General features: G+C 40.3%; 1 protein-coding gene and 1 long non-coding RNA gene across 3 annotated transcripts in view; one reads left to right on the forward strand and one right to left on the reverse strand.

Annotated features, from left to right (window-relative positions):
• LOC137228594 (uncharacterized) overlaps nucleotides 1–11,051 on the reverse strand; it is a 38,047-nt gene extending 26,996 nt beyond the window's left edge. The window contains exons 1-2 of the long non-coding RNA XR_010945313.1: nucleotides 10,808–11,051; nucleotides 7,293–7,487 (exon numbers count right to left, since the gene is read on the reverse strand). This is a non-coding gene — a long non-coding RNA (uncharacterized lncRNA). The remainder of the gene's footprint in view (nucleotides 1–7,292; nucleotides 7,488–10,807) is intronic.
• A 109-nt stretch (nucleotides 11,052–11,160) lies between these two features.
• GOLM2 (golgi membrane protein 2) overlaps nucleotides 11,161–17,537 on the forward strand; it is a 110,888-nt gene continuing 104,511 nt past the window's right edge. The window contains exon 1 of one of the 2 annotated variants that reach the window (XM_067745496.1): nucleotides 11,161–11,800. In XM_067745496.1, the coding sequence (XP_067601597.1) occupies nucleotides 11,474–11,800 (327 nt within the window). In that variant the 5' untranslated portion in view covers nucleotides 11,161–11,473. The remainder of the gene's footprint in view (nucleotides 11,801–17,537) is intronic. The other variant, XM_067745500.1, reaches the window with a different exon arrangement.

Raw genomic sequence — 17,537 nt, forward strand, 5'->3', positions numbered from 1 at the left:
CATTTCAGGGGATTCTGGACATAAAATGAAAGAGATATTTGCAAAGGCCCTTGAGGGTCTGGGGAAGAAAAGCAAGGGCTGTCTGTTTTGGACCCTAGACTGAACAGGGACGAGGTTTCTTCAAGATTTGTAAGTTGTCTAGCTGTAAGTTCATTTCAGTAGCAGACCTGACAAGTATTTGAGGTCAAAACCCTACCGTGTGTTTAAAAAAAAATTTACCATGTTAATAAAAGTATTCATTTGCTTAAAAAGACAAGACGTAAAAAAAAAAAAAAGTGAATATGTAGTGCTAATTTGATTCATGGAAAGTTGCTTCCAAGGTATTTTTAAGTGAAAAAGCAGGTCACAAAAATTTTGTTTAATATTTTGTGTGTGTATGTATGTAGACAGAAAAAAATTAGGAAAGATCTATACTAAAATGTTAGTAGTGGTTACGTTTCGATGGGTGGAATTGTGGGCAATTTTCACTTTTTGTTTTTCCTTTCTGATTATCTGATTTGCTGTTGTTTTGAGCATGCATTACTTTCAGAAACATGAAGGTAAACTATTAAATTTTTTTTATTCTATGAAGAGAAAATATTAAATTATTTCCATTCTTTAAAAAAAACAAGAAAAATTTAGACTTTTAGGATTTTCCTTATATGTGGTAGAGTGACTAAGGATGAGCCAACTACATCCAGAGGGAATAAATCTTTTTCATTCATTCATTAAACATAATATATGTGAGACACAGCACTAGATGATGGAAAGATAAACAGGACAAAATTCTCATCTTTAAGGATCTCACAGTCTAACAAGATGATAAATATGTAAACTAATAGCTGTAATACAGGTATAATAAGTGTAATATCATGTATGTTAGGTGTAGCAGGACACAAGGAAGAAATCGTTGGGGAAGAGGCATTCAAACAGGATCACAAAAGGCTTAGAGAATGAGAAGGGAGTGCTTTCAAGGGAAGAGAATGAGAAGGGTGTGCGTTCAAGGCACAAAGGCATGAAATAGCACAGGGTACACAGGGCATCATCTAATCACATATCATTTGACATAAGTTACTTTGCTATGGAAATGAACAGATTTTCTTTAAAATACCAATGATTTTTAATATAGATTTTAAATAACCCTAATAATGCCCAGATGGCAAAAGAAAGAACATTGTGTACACTGATATAATGTTAATAAGAAAGTGTTCACAGACATATTTCAAAACATATTAGTATTTCAAAGTTACTATACTACTGTGCTGGAAAATGTGTTCTTTTGCAAACACTGGCTTCTGTTCTGTCTTGGGATGTCATGTGCTACCTCTCCAAGATACTGACAAATCAAAATAGTACCTGAACAGGAACAGTGAAGTGAGTTCAATCCATCATCATGTTTACTTGATATAGATCAGGGGACTGCACTGCTGAAAACAACACAAACAACATGCTGAAACTAACAGATTCAGTGAAAAATTATGTAGGTTTAAAAAAAAGCTTTTAGCTTCTACTTAAAGCTCAGACAATGGATAAACAAGGATCCCTTAAAGGGCACCATATGACACATGACTAGCTCTCCTCACAGCTGTGTCTTCTGCCTGAACATCAGTGCAAGAGGATTTATTGTGTTGCCATACTAGCATCAGCAGCAAGTACACTGTTTCAGGGAACCAAAATTAACAAATAAAGGTTTGGAAAATTACAGGATGATCACTTGAAATTAGCCCCACATAAAGTTCCACTACATTAAATGGGGCCATATTTAATTGGGTCATTACAGAACAATGTCTAGCAGAGAAAGCCACCAAGAGCTAGAAGATTAGATGAAATGCAGTACAAACAAACAAAAAAATAGGGCAGAAACCTTGGGTTTTCTGCCAAGTCCAGAAAAAAATACATTGCAGCAGACTGAGCAGAGGCATCACCGTCTTTTCATTGGTTGCCGAGAATCTAAGTCTGGTTTTTAAAAATTACAAAGGAAATAGAAGCGAAATGTTAAGGAACAAGACCCACTATATTTTGGAAAGGTATGTGAGAAGTGGTGATTAATTAGTAAAAATATTTACTGAATTCCTACTATGTGTCTACTATCTACTGTGCTACCTGCTAAGAAGAGAGAAAATAAAAGTGACAAAATGTGTGCTTTTTGGAGTTCATAGTTAACTGGCCAGGCAAGATACACCAATGTGAAAGAGTAGAGTAACAATGTAAGGTTAAATGATTATTGCCAAAGTGATGCAGTTTGTGGACAATTAGTGCATAATTCAGAAGAGAAAGACATGAGCTGAGCTGGAACTTGAAGATCTCAGAGCGAGAGAGAGAGAAGATTTATACTAGATCTTGAAGAAAGCTTGGATTCTAATCCGAGGTTGGTCTTTAACCATTAGAATGATTTTGAGCAAGTCACACTACTTCTCTGGATTTTCATCTTCACTTATAAACTGGAAGTTTTAAATCAGGCAGTCTCTAAAATCTCTTCCTGTTCTAAAATTCCATAATTCCAGAATATTTTTTTAGAAGGTGAAATGGTTAAGAGAGTATTCAGAAAGTGTTTTAGACAAATCCAAAGAAACTGGGAAGAAAGAAGTGAGCAGTCATTGGAGAAGGGGAAGAAAGCCTAATGATGTGAGGTCAAAACAAAATCACAGCCTACTCCATACTATCAGTTAATATGGTCCTTCAGAAAAACACCTACTAAAAGTCTAGTAGGAGGCAGATATGTCACAGAAAAATAAACTGCTATGGTAGAAATCTAAAGAACATCATGGAGGCACAATAAGATAGTGGTCATTTCTACTTGGGAGCAGCAAGGCATGGAAGGTGTCAAAAGGAGGTGTTAAAAGGAGGTGTTTTAAAGGAGGTAGACTGAGTAGTTTCCTTGTTGGGTATTGGTAAAGGAAGAAGAGACTGAAAGATTCAGGAGGACATTTCTGTCTCTGCTGTATGCTCTGCAACTGCTCCTACCTGCAACACTATCTGGTACACAGCAGGCACTCAAATAATATTTAATTAATTAATTAGTCAATTTTAATTAATGCACATTTTATGATATAAAGCCTTGAACAAAGTAGGATTCCAATAACAAAGTGCCACAATAGTGAAGTTTTAAATTTTTCATTTAATTCCAGGCTCTTGGATTAGGAAGAATTAATATTGTTAAAATAGCCATATTGGGACTTCCCTGGTGGTGCAGTGATTAAGAATCCGCCTGCCAATGCAGGGGACACGGGTTCGAGCTCTGGTCCGGGAAGACCCCACATGCCGTGGAGCAACTAAGCCCATGCACAACTAGTGAGCCTCACTCTACAGCCCGCAAGCCACAACTACTGAGCCCACATGCTGCAACTACTGAAGCCCGTGCACCTAGAGCCCATGCTCTGCAGCAAGAGAAGCCACTGTAATGAGAAGCATGCACACCGCAGTGAAGAAGCCCCCACTCTCCACAACTAGAGAAAGCCCGCATGCAGCAGTGAAGACCCAACGTAGCCAAAAAAAAAAAAAAAAAAAAGCCATACTACCCAAGGCAACCTACAGATTTAATGCAATCCCTATCAAAATACCCATGACATTTTTCACAGAACTGGAACAAACAATCCTAAAATTTATATGGAACCACAAAAGGCCCAGAATTGCCAAAGCAATCCTAAGGAAAAAGAACAAAGCTGGAGGGATAACCCTTCTAGACTTTAGACTATACTACAAAGCTGCAGTAATCAAAACAATGTGGTATTGGCACAAAAAACAGACATATGGATCAATGGAACAGAATAGAAGGCCCAGAAATAAACCTATGCACCTATGGTCAATTAATCTATGACAAAGGAGGCAAGAATATACAATGGAGAAAAGATCATCTCTTCAACAAGTGGTGTTGAAAAAGCTGGATAGCTGCATGTAAATCAATTAAATTAGAACACTTCTTCAGACCATATACAAAAATAAACTCAAAATGGTTTAAAAGGGGGCTTCCCTGGTGGCGCAGTGGTTGAGAGTCCGCTTGCCGATGCAGGGGACAGGGGTTCGTGCCCCGGTCCAGGAAGATCCCACATGCCGCGGAGCAGCTAGGCCCATGAGCCATGGCCGCTGAGCCTGCGTGTCTGGAGCCTGTGCTCCACGATGGGAAGGGCCACAGCGGTGAGAGGCCCGCGTACCGCCAAAAAAAAAAAAAAAAAATGGTTTAAAGACCAAAATATAAGACATAACACCATAAAACTCCTAGAAGAGAACATAGGCAAAACATTCTCTGATGCAAATCATAGAAATATTTTCTTAGATCAGTCTCCCAGAGCAAATAAATAAATAAATAAAAGCAAAAATAACAAATGGGGCCTATTCAAAGTTAAAAGATTTTGTACAGCAAAGGAAACCATCAACAAAATGAAAAGACAACCTACAGTATTGGAAAAAATATTTGCAAATGATGCAACTGACAAGAGGTTAATATCCAAAATATACAAACAGCACATACAACTCAATATCAAAAAAACAAACAACCCAATCAAAAAATAGGCAGAAGATCTAAATAGACACTTTTCCAAAGAAGACATACAGATGGCCAACAGGCACATGAAAAGATGCTCAACTTTGCTAATTATTAGAGAAATACAAATCAAAACCACAATGAGGAATGACCTCACACCAGTCAAAATGGCTACCATCAAAAAGTCTACGAATAATAAATGCTGGACAGGGTGTGGAGAAAGAGAACCCTTGTATACTGTTGGTGGGAATGTAAATTAGTGCAGCCACTATGGAAAATAGTATGAAGTTCCTTAAAAAACTAAAAATAGAGCTACTGTATGATCCAGCAATCCCACCCCTGGATATATACCTGGAAAAATTAAAAACTCTAATTTGAAAAGAAATGTGCACCCCAATGTTCACAGCAGCACTATTTACAATAGCCAAGACATGGAATCAAACCAAGTGCGCATCAACAGATGATTGGCTTAAGGAGATGTGGTATATATATGTGTATGTATACAATGGAATATTACTCAGCCATAAAAAATGAAATATTGCCATTTTCAGCAACATGGATGGACCTAGGGAATATTATACTTAGTGAAGTCAGACAGACAAACACTATATGATATCATTTATATGTGGAATCTAAAAAATAATACAAATGAATCTATATATAAAACAAAGACTTATAGAAAGCAAATTTATGGTTACTAAAGTGGAGAGGAAAGGAGGGACAAATTAGGAGCATGGGATTAATAGATACAAACTACTATACATCAAATAAATAAGCAATAAGGATTTACTGTATAACACAGGGAATTACATTCAATATCTTGTAATAGCCTAAAATGTAATATAATCTGAAATACATATATTGATATAATTGAATCACTTTGCTGTGTACCTTAAACCAACACAATACTGTAAATCAACTATACTTCAATTAAAAAAAACAAGCATTACTCACTTCATAATAAACTTTTCAATTAAGTATTTTCTCAATCAACTATTATAGTAATAATATAATTGTGATCACATGGGTATCTGAGATATTTGTAACATTGTTATTAATAATGAAGAAATTAATGAATAAATGGTAGTGAAAAAAGAAAGTTACGGAAGCTTTCCAATATGAAATTGTCAAACAAAGCATCAGAGACATAAGATAGCATGAAAAACAGGATATCCTTAGAGCTAGGGCATGAGATATAGGGAAAAAAATAAGGCTGGAAAGGCTACTAGATGCTGGGTTGCAGTCCTACCAAAACCACGGCCCTTTAGTCCCGAAATTACCTATATTTTGACCTAAGAACTTCTTTTTTAATGTCAGAAACTGTACAGATACTCATGTGACAGTAATTATACCTTCAGTGTCCACTGATTAAGAAAATATATAATGGAAAAGGTTATGAAGTCACTAGTAATTTTAAATAAGTTTTTATTTTATTCATCATAATAGCATCTCAGATTTTTTTTAAAAAGTAGTGAGATTTCGTAGAAATTATTTATTCAATATATAGACAAAGGTTAGTGAACATATAGATTCATTCATGCCCCCACCACAAACTGAAGACCACTGCTCTAGTAACAGCAGCAGTAGTAGCAACATTTACTGAATACTTGCTAAGTGCCTGTTCTAAGTACTGCACATGTATTAACTCATTTAGTTCATACAACCACCATATGAAATAAGCATTATGATTACCCCGCTTTGTGACAGAGTTTGTTTTTGCTTCCTTATACTTTTTCTTCCCTTTTCCTTCACTAAAAGACCCTAATTTTCAAATGAGGACATTGCTGCTGTAAGATATATTTCCTTGCCTCCTTGGCCTCAGGGTGGTGACTGTGTGACTAGCTTCAGAGCAATGAGAAGTGGAAATGTACATTTGGAGAAGTCTTCTTAATAGTTGGAGAAGGGCATACCCTTTCTCCTTCCTGCTTCCTGGACCAAGAATGTCATGTCTGGAAGTGAAGATGAGGTCCATACTGTAGGGATGACAGAGCACTGAGCTGGAAAGAGCCTGCCATACCAGTCCCGGATGGCCTGCTTCTCAATTTATTTTATGTGAGAAAGGAGAAAACCCTATCTTGTTTAAGTTATTATTTTTTTCCCCTTCAATGGAGCCAAACTTTATCCTAACTGATAGGCCATTTTGGAAATGAGAATACTGAGGTTCTGAGTTTAAGTAGCTGGCTTGATGTTACAAACTTATTAAGAAGCAAAGAGAGACTTTTAATTCACACATTCTTACTCCAGAGCCCACATTACCCATTACAGTATACTGCCTCTTGCTATACAACTGTAGGAAATGGGTTTGACATAGGGAAGTAACACAGTCGTTAAGGGAAGTAACTTAACGACTGTGTTTTCTCTTGACTAGTACTGGCTGCCATGGGAAGGGGGCACTCTCTTCACAAGGTAACCCTTTTCAGCTGAGGTAATTCTGAAGGGGGCTGATAGCTCAGAGCTATCTGTTGACAGCACTCCCAGCAGCTGGGGGAAAAAGTCCTTCATTCCTGGAATGGGATCTGAGTGGCACATCATAGCACCACCTCCATGCATGACATCATACCCCTTCTTGTGACTGGTTTTGGATGGCTAGGGAAAAGTCAATTCCCCTAGCCATCCAAAACCTGGTTGATCTGGGGGTATAAAGGACTGGACCCCTCCAACGCAGGACAGGTGTGAAGGGACATCCCCGCTTCAGAGCTCTTCAGGGAGTTGGCTGAGGCTTTCACTGAGACTTTATAGCAGCCCAACTTCTCCCTCTGCCCATCCTGTTTTCCTCCCTTCCCTTCCCTTCTCTTCTCTGGGTAGTGATCCCAGGAACACTCCCTTAAAATACCTTCCTGGGCTTTTCTGGTGGCGCAGTGGTTGAGAGTCTGCCTGTCGATGCAGGGGACATGGGTTCGTGCCCCGGTCCAGGAAGATCCCACATGCCGTGGAGCGGCTTGGCCCGTGAGCCATGGCCGCTGAGCCTGCGCGTCCGGAGCCTGTGCTCCGCAACGGGAGAGGCCACAACAGTGCGAGACCCGCGTACCTGAGAAAAAAAAAAAAAAAAAAACCTTCCTAACTTCCATCTCAGAGTTTGTTTCCTGGGGAACCCAACCGGTGACACCATGTCTTTATTCAGTCATTGACTGTTCTTAATTGGAAGGGAGGTAATATATGTCAAGAAAAAGAAAACTGTGGGAATTCCCTGGTGATCCATTGGTTAGGACTCAGTACTTTCACTGCCGGGGCCCCGGGTTCAATCCCTGGTTGGGGAACTAAGATCCCAGAAGCCACGACATTATTTGTTTAGTTCTACCCAACTCTCTTTCTGTTTCTTGGTATCAGACTGCTCACTGGCAATAGAGTAGTGTCCTGTGTTGGGCCAATCATAATCCCCCAACTCCCTGGGCACAGTGATAAGTACAAGTGGCGTGCACACGATCAGGCTTGGACAACCAGAACCTTTACTTGGTCATTTTTGTACTGACAACTAGAAAACTGAACTCCTTTGCTTCTCAGATTATGGAACTGGCAGGATGTGTCCCTATGGATGCTGGGGCCACATTTCCTGTCTACAAGGAAAAGGGCCATCTGAAGTAGGAGAGAATAAAGCCAAGAAGAGGGCGGAAACAGAAAGACCCCAGTTCCTGGTGCTCTTCCAATAGTACTGTAAATTACCCTAGTATATATCTATCTATGCACACACACACACACACACACACACACACACACACACACACACAAACACATATATATAATTTTACTTATTTATTGCTTAAACCAGTTAGGTTGTTTTTTATTTACAATGGAAAGAACTTGCCTACACACCTGTGTATTTTCTATTTCTACAAGCTACCTTCTCTAACCTAGTCCTACTCAATGTCCTAAATATTGAAGAATATGCTATAAAATAACTACTCCTTTGCTCAAATCCAGGAAGTCAAATTTTTTATGAGTCAACATATATTGAAGACGATATATGCCAAACAGTGTTTTGAGCTCAAGAAAATGAGCTCCATATAAAAGCAAAATTCCTATGATTTAACCTCACTTGCCACTGGGTAATAGAGTCTTACGCTTCAATTAAATCTTTTTTTTTTTTTTAGAAAGGGTTTTTTTTTTTTTTTTTTTGGCTGTGTTGGGTCTTCGTTGCCGCACACTGACTTTCTCTAGTTGCGTTGAGCGGGAGCTACTCTTTGTTGTGGTGCGCAAGCTTCTCATTGCAGTGGCTTCTCTTGCTGCACAGCACAGGCTCTAGGTGTGGGGGCTTCAGTAGTTGTGGCACATGGGCTGAGTAGTTGTGGCTCACAGGCTCTACAGCGCAGGCTCAGTAGTTGTGGTGCACGGGCTTAGTTGCTCCACGGCATGTGGGATCTTCCATGGACAGGGGCTCGAACCCATGTCCCCTACATTGTTAGGTGGATTCTTAACCACTGTGCCACCAGGGACGTCCTCTATTAAATCTTAAAACATTATTTATCTGTGATTATACTGCCTTTCCAATTATATGAATATATTTATATCCATACTTGATATCATAAATCTTTTTATGGAGATTTTTTATAAATAGGAAATTTTATAACTAATTTTAAAAATTTTAGAACAGTTTTAGAAGTACAGAAAACCTGTAAAAATACTACAGAGTTCCAGAGTTCCATTAGATAGGGTTATGAGTTTTGGGGAGGAAAACCACAGAGTGCTACTTCCATCACATCCTATCAAAGGTATATGCTAACAACATGACTTACCACTGTTGTTAACCTCGATCATCTGATTTAAGGAATTGACTTTTACCTCAATTAGTTTAAAGCCTAATCCAGAACCATCTACAGGAGAGCACTTATACACTGTCTTCATGATATCTGGATTGGGTTTGTTAGTAGAGGGAAGAACTCAAAGAGGTAGCCATCAAAACAGATAAAAAATTTTTTCTCCCTGGGGGAGGAGTGGAAAGAGGATTGTTTTTCAAGCTTCAGCCCTGCCACTTACTAGATGTATGACTTTGGGCAAGTTACTTCCACATCTGTAAAATGGAATCATGGTACCAAATAGTTCTTTTAAGCATCTGATAAAAAAAAGTATGTGAATGTGTTTTGTACAATATTATACTTCTACATGCTAGAATCCCACATAAAAATGAAAACACTTTTGGAAAGATCATCTGAAACATCTTAAGCAGTTTAACGTCACTTTACAGTTTCAACTGCTGGCTAAGCAAAGCAAAGTCAATATGAAATTGATAGACGAGGATTTCCCAGTTTTGCCTTGCTCCCTTCTGCCAAGGTCTGCTTGTCCTTTGAGACTGGAGGGGATTTCTTAGATCTTATGAAGCCAGAGCAAAGGGCTCAAGTTTGATGTGGATTAAATATTAATAATTTTGGTGTTTTTTTCCCGTATTTGTGAGAGAGAAATCATCCCTCTTTCAGGGTGCAATAATTCTTCCAGGCTACTCTAGGACTATTAGGCAAGAAACTTTATTTTTGAAATGGACAGGAGACATAGAATAATTATTCAAAGATAACAAGTCTTCTTACTTCAAAATCATACCACTCTGATTTGAATGAAAATACCAAAGTTCTTGCGTTTGGTTGGTTTATGTTCGTTCTTGAACCTGAGGTCTGAAAAATAAACCAACTCCATCTTCTCCTTAAACAGGATAGAGCCAAATAACTTTTAAAACTTCTATGCGAAAGGTGTTTAAAAAAAAAACTTTTATGCGAGGACAAATACGCAGAAAACACAAAAGAGGTGAGGGCTTTTTCTGCATCACTGTAATTAATGCCGAACATATAGCAACAGTTAGCCTGGTATAATGCAAAGAGCAATGATGTTAGAGACCAATGACCCGAATTCAAGCCTAATTCTGTCTCAAACAAGATATGGGATTTTGAGAAAGTTTCTGGTACATCTTTGTGTCTTGGATTCCTCATCTGTAAAACTGTGTTGCTGAGACGATAATATGAGACTAAGTATGCAAAAACAATTTGTAAGAGAGCTACTATATCTAACCCAGACCGTGCTTGCTGTCAGTAACAGCATAAGTTATCATTCATTGTGGGCAGCTTCTGGACTTTCTACTTGGAAGCCCAGTTCAAGGCAAAAGCAGCAGTGAGTTTAGGAACAGGGGCTCATACATTCTGAAGTTCTTTCCATTAGTGAAAGCAGTAACCTTGGAGACCAGGCTGGTACCACCTCTTTCAGTCATAAAACTTAGTTTCTCTTGCTTTCCCCCGTAATGTTTGGGGCACCACAATTTCATGGTCTTTTTCTTTCTTGTTATTGTTTTCTCTCCACATCGTTAGCACAAGCAAGAAAACCTACTGAAGCAAATACAAAATCTAGTCGCCCCTTCTGCCCGCAGCTCACCTAAGTTTTCCTTACATAGCGGTCGCAACCTCAGATGTCCTCAAAAGCAAAAACTCTCACGAGGGCCATGGCATGGTAGGCACTCCCTTGACCATGGGTCAAGGGGATTGAGCAGGTAAAAGCCGAAGGGGCTCCAGTTCAGGTATACAAGTACTAACCCAGACCGCCAAAATCATCACAACACTCTTCCAGACAGAGATAACCCTCGCGAGATAAGACTGCTAAGAGCGAGAAAAGCCCATTTTCTCGCGAGAAGAGGGGGCGTTGGCGGAAACTAGGAAATGGCCCCCTTGGCGACCCAGACCCAGCCAATGGGCGGGGCCAGAGTTAAATCCACCCCCTTCCGGCTCTTTTCCCCGCCCCCTAACCCTGAAGTGTTGGACCTGGGGTTCGGGCAGCTGGGTTCTCCTGGTTCCGCCCAGCTGGTGCGGGGTCTAGTTCAGCGCCTGCGGAACGCGCTGTGGCAGGATTTGAAGGGGGGGGCGGGGAGGGGCCTGCGGCTTGCGGCCCCGCCCCCTTCTCCGGCTCGCGGGCGGGCGAATCGGCCCGCCTCCGGCTTCAGCCGGCCCTGGGGCCGTGTACCCCAGGCAACTCAGCCACCTCGGCCTGAGCGTCTGCCTGCAGGCGTCGGCGCCGAGGCATCGGGGTACAGCCTGGTTCGGCCCCATGGTGGGTTTCGGGGCGAACAGGCGGGCCGGCCGCCTGCCCTCTTTCGTGTTGGTGGTCCTGCTGGTGGTGATCGCGGTCCTCGCCTTCAACTACTGGAGAATCTCCTCCCGCCACGTCCTGCTTCAGGAGGAGGTGGCCGAGCTGCAGGGCCAGGTCCAGCGCACCGAGGTGGCTCGCGGGCGCCTGGAGAAGCGCAATTCGGACCTGCTGCTCTTGGTGGACTCGCACAAGAAACAGATTGACCAGAAAGAGGCCGATTACGGCCGGCTCAGCAGCCGGCTGCAGGCCAGGGAGGGCCTCGGGAAAAGATGCGAGGATGACAAGGTAAGGACGAGCCCTCTCCCCTCAACCCCCAGTTTTTTTCAGCTCCGCGGTGGGGGTGTTCGCCCAGCCGTGGCTGCCTTATGCCTTCCAGAATTGAAGCCTCGGAGCCTCCCCTTACCGCTAACAACCCTATTTCTGTCGGACTTTAACCGGTTTAATCACTGCCACATTTTCCAGTCCCTGCCAGATGAAACTGGCTGTAAGTTTTGGTTCTCAAGAGTGGCCTGTGTGTGGATGCCGCCTCTTCTCCAAGCTCAGCTGCTGAGCTGGCAGTAGTAATCATCTGGCCTATGTGGTCGGCCGCCTTACGTTTACAGATACACAAATCTGGAGGCTGCCGGATTTGGTGTGTTACCTTATCCTTTATTCCGTGCACACTGATTATTATTAATTTATTTATTTAAAGGATGGGGCCTCCTCTAACTCCTCTATTTACGATGGTCACCATGTATTTTTAAAAGCAGTCTGAGTTTTCTTACATCTCTATAGGGCTATGTATTAAGCAAAGAGTCGGATATTACTGCCTTTTTTGTGATGAAAATGTTATGATGGGCTCTGGAGCCATATGTGAGCCACTTGTGACTTGGACATAGATAATCCAAAATTATGTACTCAGTTTGAATGGTTAGTGAAATTAGCCGAAAAGGTAGAACCTAGAAATAAGTTCTAAGCAACAGAATCTCATGTCATTGTCCTGATTGATCTTGAAAGGAAATAAAAATGAAATTTTGTATGCCTGACTATTAGGGTTGGTGTTGGAAGGCCATACTAAGTTTAAATTTTAAAAGTTTAAAGCTAGACTGTAATTAGACCCACCGCTGAATAGTCTTTGTTCTCACCAGCATATTGGGAACTATGTTATTAACTTATGACCTATGCAACTTCTGTTGATTTACCACAGTAAATTTCTGGGTGGGATAAGTAGATGCCTTTCTTTCTGGACCCTCTTTTGGTAGTCTTCACACTTTTTTGTGTGTGTTCCTATTATAAGTTTTTATTTTGTATATTAAAATCATTTGTAGTAAGTCATTATAAATTAAAATCTCCTGAGCTCCCAACTTCCTTATTGTCACCGACCTCTACCTTGTTTCTTATTTCATGAAGGTTGAAGCCCTCAGGTAAGTGCTTTTCTATGACCTACACCTTCACCATAACAGACAGCTTCTGAGAGGGGCAAGAGCTCAGCAAACTTACAAACATACTACATACTGAACTCTACAGACTGAAAAATTCTCTTGGGTGGAATAGGCAGAAATCCATGAAATTTTGTAGTATTAAAACAAGGTCTTCAGTCTTGGAATGGTTAGGCATACTATTCAAATTCTCTCCAATCTGGAAAGAAAGATAAGTCTTTTTTAGTAATTTATACTCAGGATTCCATTTCTTCCATCTACTGGACTGTAATTATCAGTTTCTTTCAGTAGGTTTTCACTTTTACCTTCAACCATATGTAGGTGTTTGCTGTTCTAAAATTTTTTTATTCTTCCATATACTCCCTTCTCCCAATCAACCAATGTCTTTTTTTTTTTTTTTTTTTTTTTTTGCGGTACGCGGGCCTCTCACTGTTGTGGCCTAATATTCTATGCAGCTGGCTCACAAATCTGTACCTCTTCTTTGCATGTCAATTTTATATTTTGAACTAGCTATAGCATCTTCGTTGGAGAGCTTGTGAGTGTATGTTCCTGGGGTTAATGAGGAGGCTTTGAGTTACTAATAGAAAGGGCTGTCTTGGTCTAGATGAACTATAGATGAAATTTGTCTTTCAGAGGTGTTTCCTTTTTTCCTGCTACTCCCTCAATAGCTAAGAGGAGGGATTTATTTTCTATAAATGATCTAAAATCCCTTTGGGTGGTGATAGTGTTGAAGTAAATTTGACAATTAAAAGTGTCTTCCATTTTGAAATAGACTTGTTTTAATGTTTAATCATTAATGTAGTCTCTTTAAAGTAAAGGCTCTCTCTGCCTTTCAGGGTTTTTACCTATAGTACACACTGGTGCTGGCCCCCTCAATAATCATTTATACCCCCTTTGTTTGGTATATATCCTTCTCTGTGACTCAGGGGTAAGTCCTGATTGGTTTAAACTGATTATGGTAATTTCATTATTCCCAGTGATTAGTTTAGGAAGGGGCTGGCTAGTGAGTCATGAAGGGAAGTTTCCTTGCTCCTTAAAAGAGTCATACTTGCACCTCTGTGGTTATCTTACCCCAAATCAAAAATCTCCAGTCTAATCATAAGAAAGCATCAGACAAACTCATATTCAGGGACATTCTACAAAGTACCTGAGCAGTACTCTTCAAAATGAAGAGATGGTCTCTTCTGCCAGGTAGTGTTGCTTCTGCACGTGATACCTGAAATTGAGGCAACCGGAGTGCCACGAGAGTTAGCTAAGGAATGGCTGAGGCACTGAAGATGGCAGAGTGGGGTGTTACAATAGAATATTGGCACTCGTTATGTGAGATAAAAAAATTTCCATATTGTTTAAGCCAGTCAAGTTGAGAGTTCCTTAGCTGCAGCCTAAGTAAGGTATCCTGACTGTTAATATTCTCATTGTCACCGTAGTGTCTGAGATGTAGGTTAAATCTTATGTGTCCCCAGGGCAATGTGGGCAGTGACCTCAAATCTGCACGTGGTTTTGGGGTTCCTCAAGGGTCTTTATCTTAAGTATCAACAGTGGTGTTTGGTTGCCTGACTAGGTACTTGCTTCACAGTTTTTTGGAGACCAGGATCTTATGGCGGCATCACCTCCCTATATACCCTTTCCCCCTCCACTCCATAGATGTTCCACACCAAAAATCCCTTTGCCCTGATGAGCTAGCTGCCTTAGGTATGATGTGTTTTGAGGGGGTGTTGGCAAGGCAGTCCTTGCTCCGGCTACCATTTTTTTTTTAACTGTTATTTTAGAACATTTTAGATCTATGGAATTATTGCAAAGATAGTACAGTTTCCTCATACCCCACACCTAATTTCCCCTGTTATTAATATCCTACATTAATATGGTGCATTTGTCATAATTAATAAATCGCTATTGATACATTATTAATAACAAGTCCATACTTTATTTTGATTTTCTCAGTTTTTCTCTAACGCCCTTTTTCTGTTCCAGGATCCCATCCAGGGTTCCACAGTACATTTAGTTGTCATGTCTCTTTAGTCTTCTTTTAGTTGTGACAGTTTTTCAGACTTTGTTTTTTATGATATTGAAAGTTTTGAGGCTCACTGGTCAGGTGTTTTGTAGAATGTCCCTCAGTTGGGATTTGTTTGATGCTTTTCTCAGGATTAGACTCAGGTAATGGTTTTGGGGAGGAAGACCACAGAGATAAAGTGCCATACTCATCGTATCAAGGGAACATCTCTCAAAATGACTTATCACTAGATGTTAACCTTGATCACCTGGCTTGAGGTAGTGTTTGTCAGGTTTCTCCACTGTAAAGTTACTCTCTTTTTCTCCTTTTCCATGCTGTACTCTTTGGAAGGAAGTTACTATGTGCACTTAATGAATTGGGAGTTATGATCTATCTCCTTAAGGGCAGAATATCTATATAAATTACTTGGAATTCTTCTGCATATAAATTACTTGGACCTTTATCTCTTCTCCCTTATTTATTTATTCAGTCATTTATTTATATCAGTATGGATTCATGGATATTTATTTTATACTTTAGGTTATAATCCAGTGCTACTTTATTTTGTTGCTCAAATCATTCCAACTTTGGCCATTGGGAGCTCTTTCATTTGCCTCCTGTATCCCTCTGACATAATACCCCATCATTGTGACAAACCCCTACTTTCTGGCACTACAAGATGCTTCTGGCTTATCTTATATACTTCCTGCCCCAATCCTAGACTCCTTCTCCACGGAGCCCTAGTTCCTTTTATTGGAAAATGGTATTAGAGACCAAAGTCTAGGTGCTAGGTGTACTCATTGCAACTGTCAGGCTATCTTTGGGAATATAGGAATCCCTGCTCCACAGGAATCGGAAAGGTGACATTGGACATCTTCTAATTTATTATTCTATCCTGCCATTTTCAGTCTGTTATCTGGGCTGTTAGAACACAGAAATTCTTTAAGGGAGCTTGGAATTGTCCATGGAAGTGAGAAATAAGCTCCACTTCTTTGGGATTCCCCCCACATTTACCTTATTTTTTTGCCTTCCTCCCTAAGGATTTTCAGCCTAGAGGGATGTATTAGTTGGTTACGGCTGCCGTACAAAATACTACAGACTGGTTGGCTAACAACAACAGAAGTTTATGTTCTGATGTAACATAAACTCTGATGGAGTCTAGAAGTCCAAGGTTGAAGTACCAGCAGGTTGGTTTCTTCTAGAGCCCCTCTCCTTGGCTTGCAGATGGCCACCTTCTTGCTGCTTTTTCATCTCATGGTTGTCCTTCTGTGCTCCTGCATCCCTGGGGTCTCTTCCTCTTCTTATAAGGACACCAGTCGTATTGGATTACAGTCCCACCCTAATGGCCTCATTTTAACTTAATTACCTCTTTAAAGACCTTATTTCCAAATAGGTTTCATTCTGAGGTACTGGGCGTTGAGACTTCAGTATATGGGTTTTGGAGGAATACAGTTCAGCCCATAACAAGGGGGAATCAGTGACACACACACTGCTTTTTCTTTCTTCTTTCTGCGAGAAAGACCCTTTCTTCTATTTCCTAGGTGTTGGTTATTTCTCTTTTCCTAACTTGAATTCTTCCTGCCTGTATCTTGTACCAAAGTTATGTGATCCAGGTGGGCCAAGTCAAGCTCTTGATAAATAAAAGAAGCTGTTAGAATGTAGAAAAAGACCTTACCAAAACTGTTGTTTTATTACAGATGAAAATAAAAGTCAGTTTTTAGGTTTGAAGCTGAACAGTAAATGACCTCTTTTTCCCTTTAACAACCATAATCCTCCTTGATGGCAGTAATATATTGTACCTTTGCTTGAATAGGGGAAAGGTCATGTGCCAGAAAGGAGGGTGGGTAGCATATTACTTTTTTTTTTCCAAAAAAATCCTCGTTGCGTTTGTGTGTGTACACAACACTCATACACATACCAAATAAGTATATGTAAAAACCCTAGCACAGAGTAGATGTTCATTACCATGGTTTCAAATCCTGGCCTGCCATTTGCTATGTGTAGAACCCCGGGCAAATCACTTAACTTCTCTGTGCCTTGGTTCCGCATCTGTAAAATAAGGACAGTAATAGTTAGCTCTCTCACTCTTGTGAAGTTTAAGTGAATAAATTCTTTTAAATGTTTAGAACAATGCCTACCACATAGTAAAAAAAAAAAAAGAAATGTTTAATAAGTGTTATGTTAGCTATTACTATTCTACAACCTCTTCCTTATTTCTGTCCTGACTTCTTTCCAGGATGGGATTCTGTCTGGGTTCCTGCTTAAGATCCATCCCAGCTCTAGCCAGCCTGCCTCACCCTTTGCTCCTGGTTGTCTGACTCCACCCCTGCCACCTTTCCTGGTCCACTTCTAATTAGGCTTAGTTAACTCCTCTCATACTTGTCTCAGCTGACTCCCTGAAGCCTGCCTATCCCTCTGTAATTTGAAGATCAGCCTTGTACAGTTCTTTAATATGCTGCACATGAAAATTCCTACCTTTGCCTCTGCCTCCCCCATCATAATCTGGCCAAATTCTAGCTGTTGTTTAATTGCTACCTCAAATTATTCATAAGCCATACAAAACTCATACCTCCTCTCCAAACTATATATCCCTTTCCTACCTTCTTGGTCTTTA

Source organism: Pseudorca crassidens, chromosome 1, assembly GCF_039906515.1.
Source record: "Pseudorca crassidens isolate mPseCra1 chromosome 1, mPseCra1.hap1, whole genome shotgun sequence".
NCBI classification, from domain to species: Eukaryota; Metazoa; Chordata; class Mammalia; order Artiodactyla; family Delphinidae; genus Pseudorca; species Pseudorca crassidens.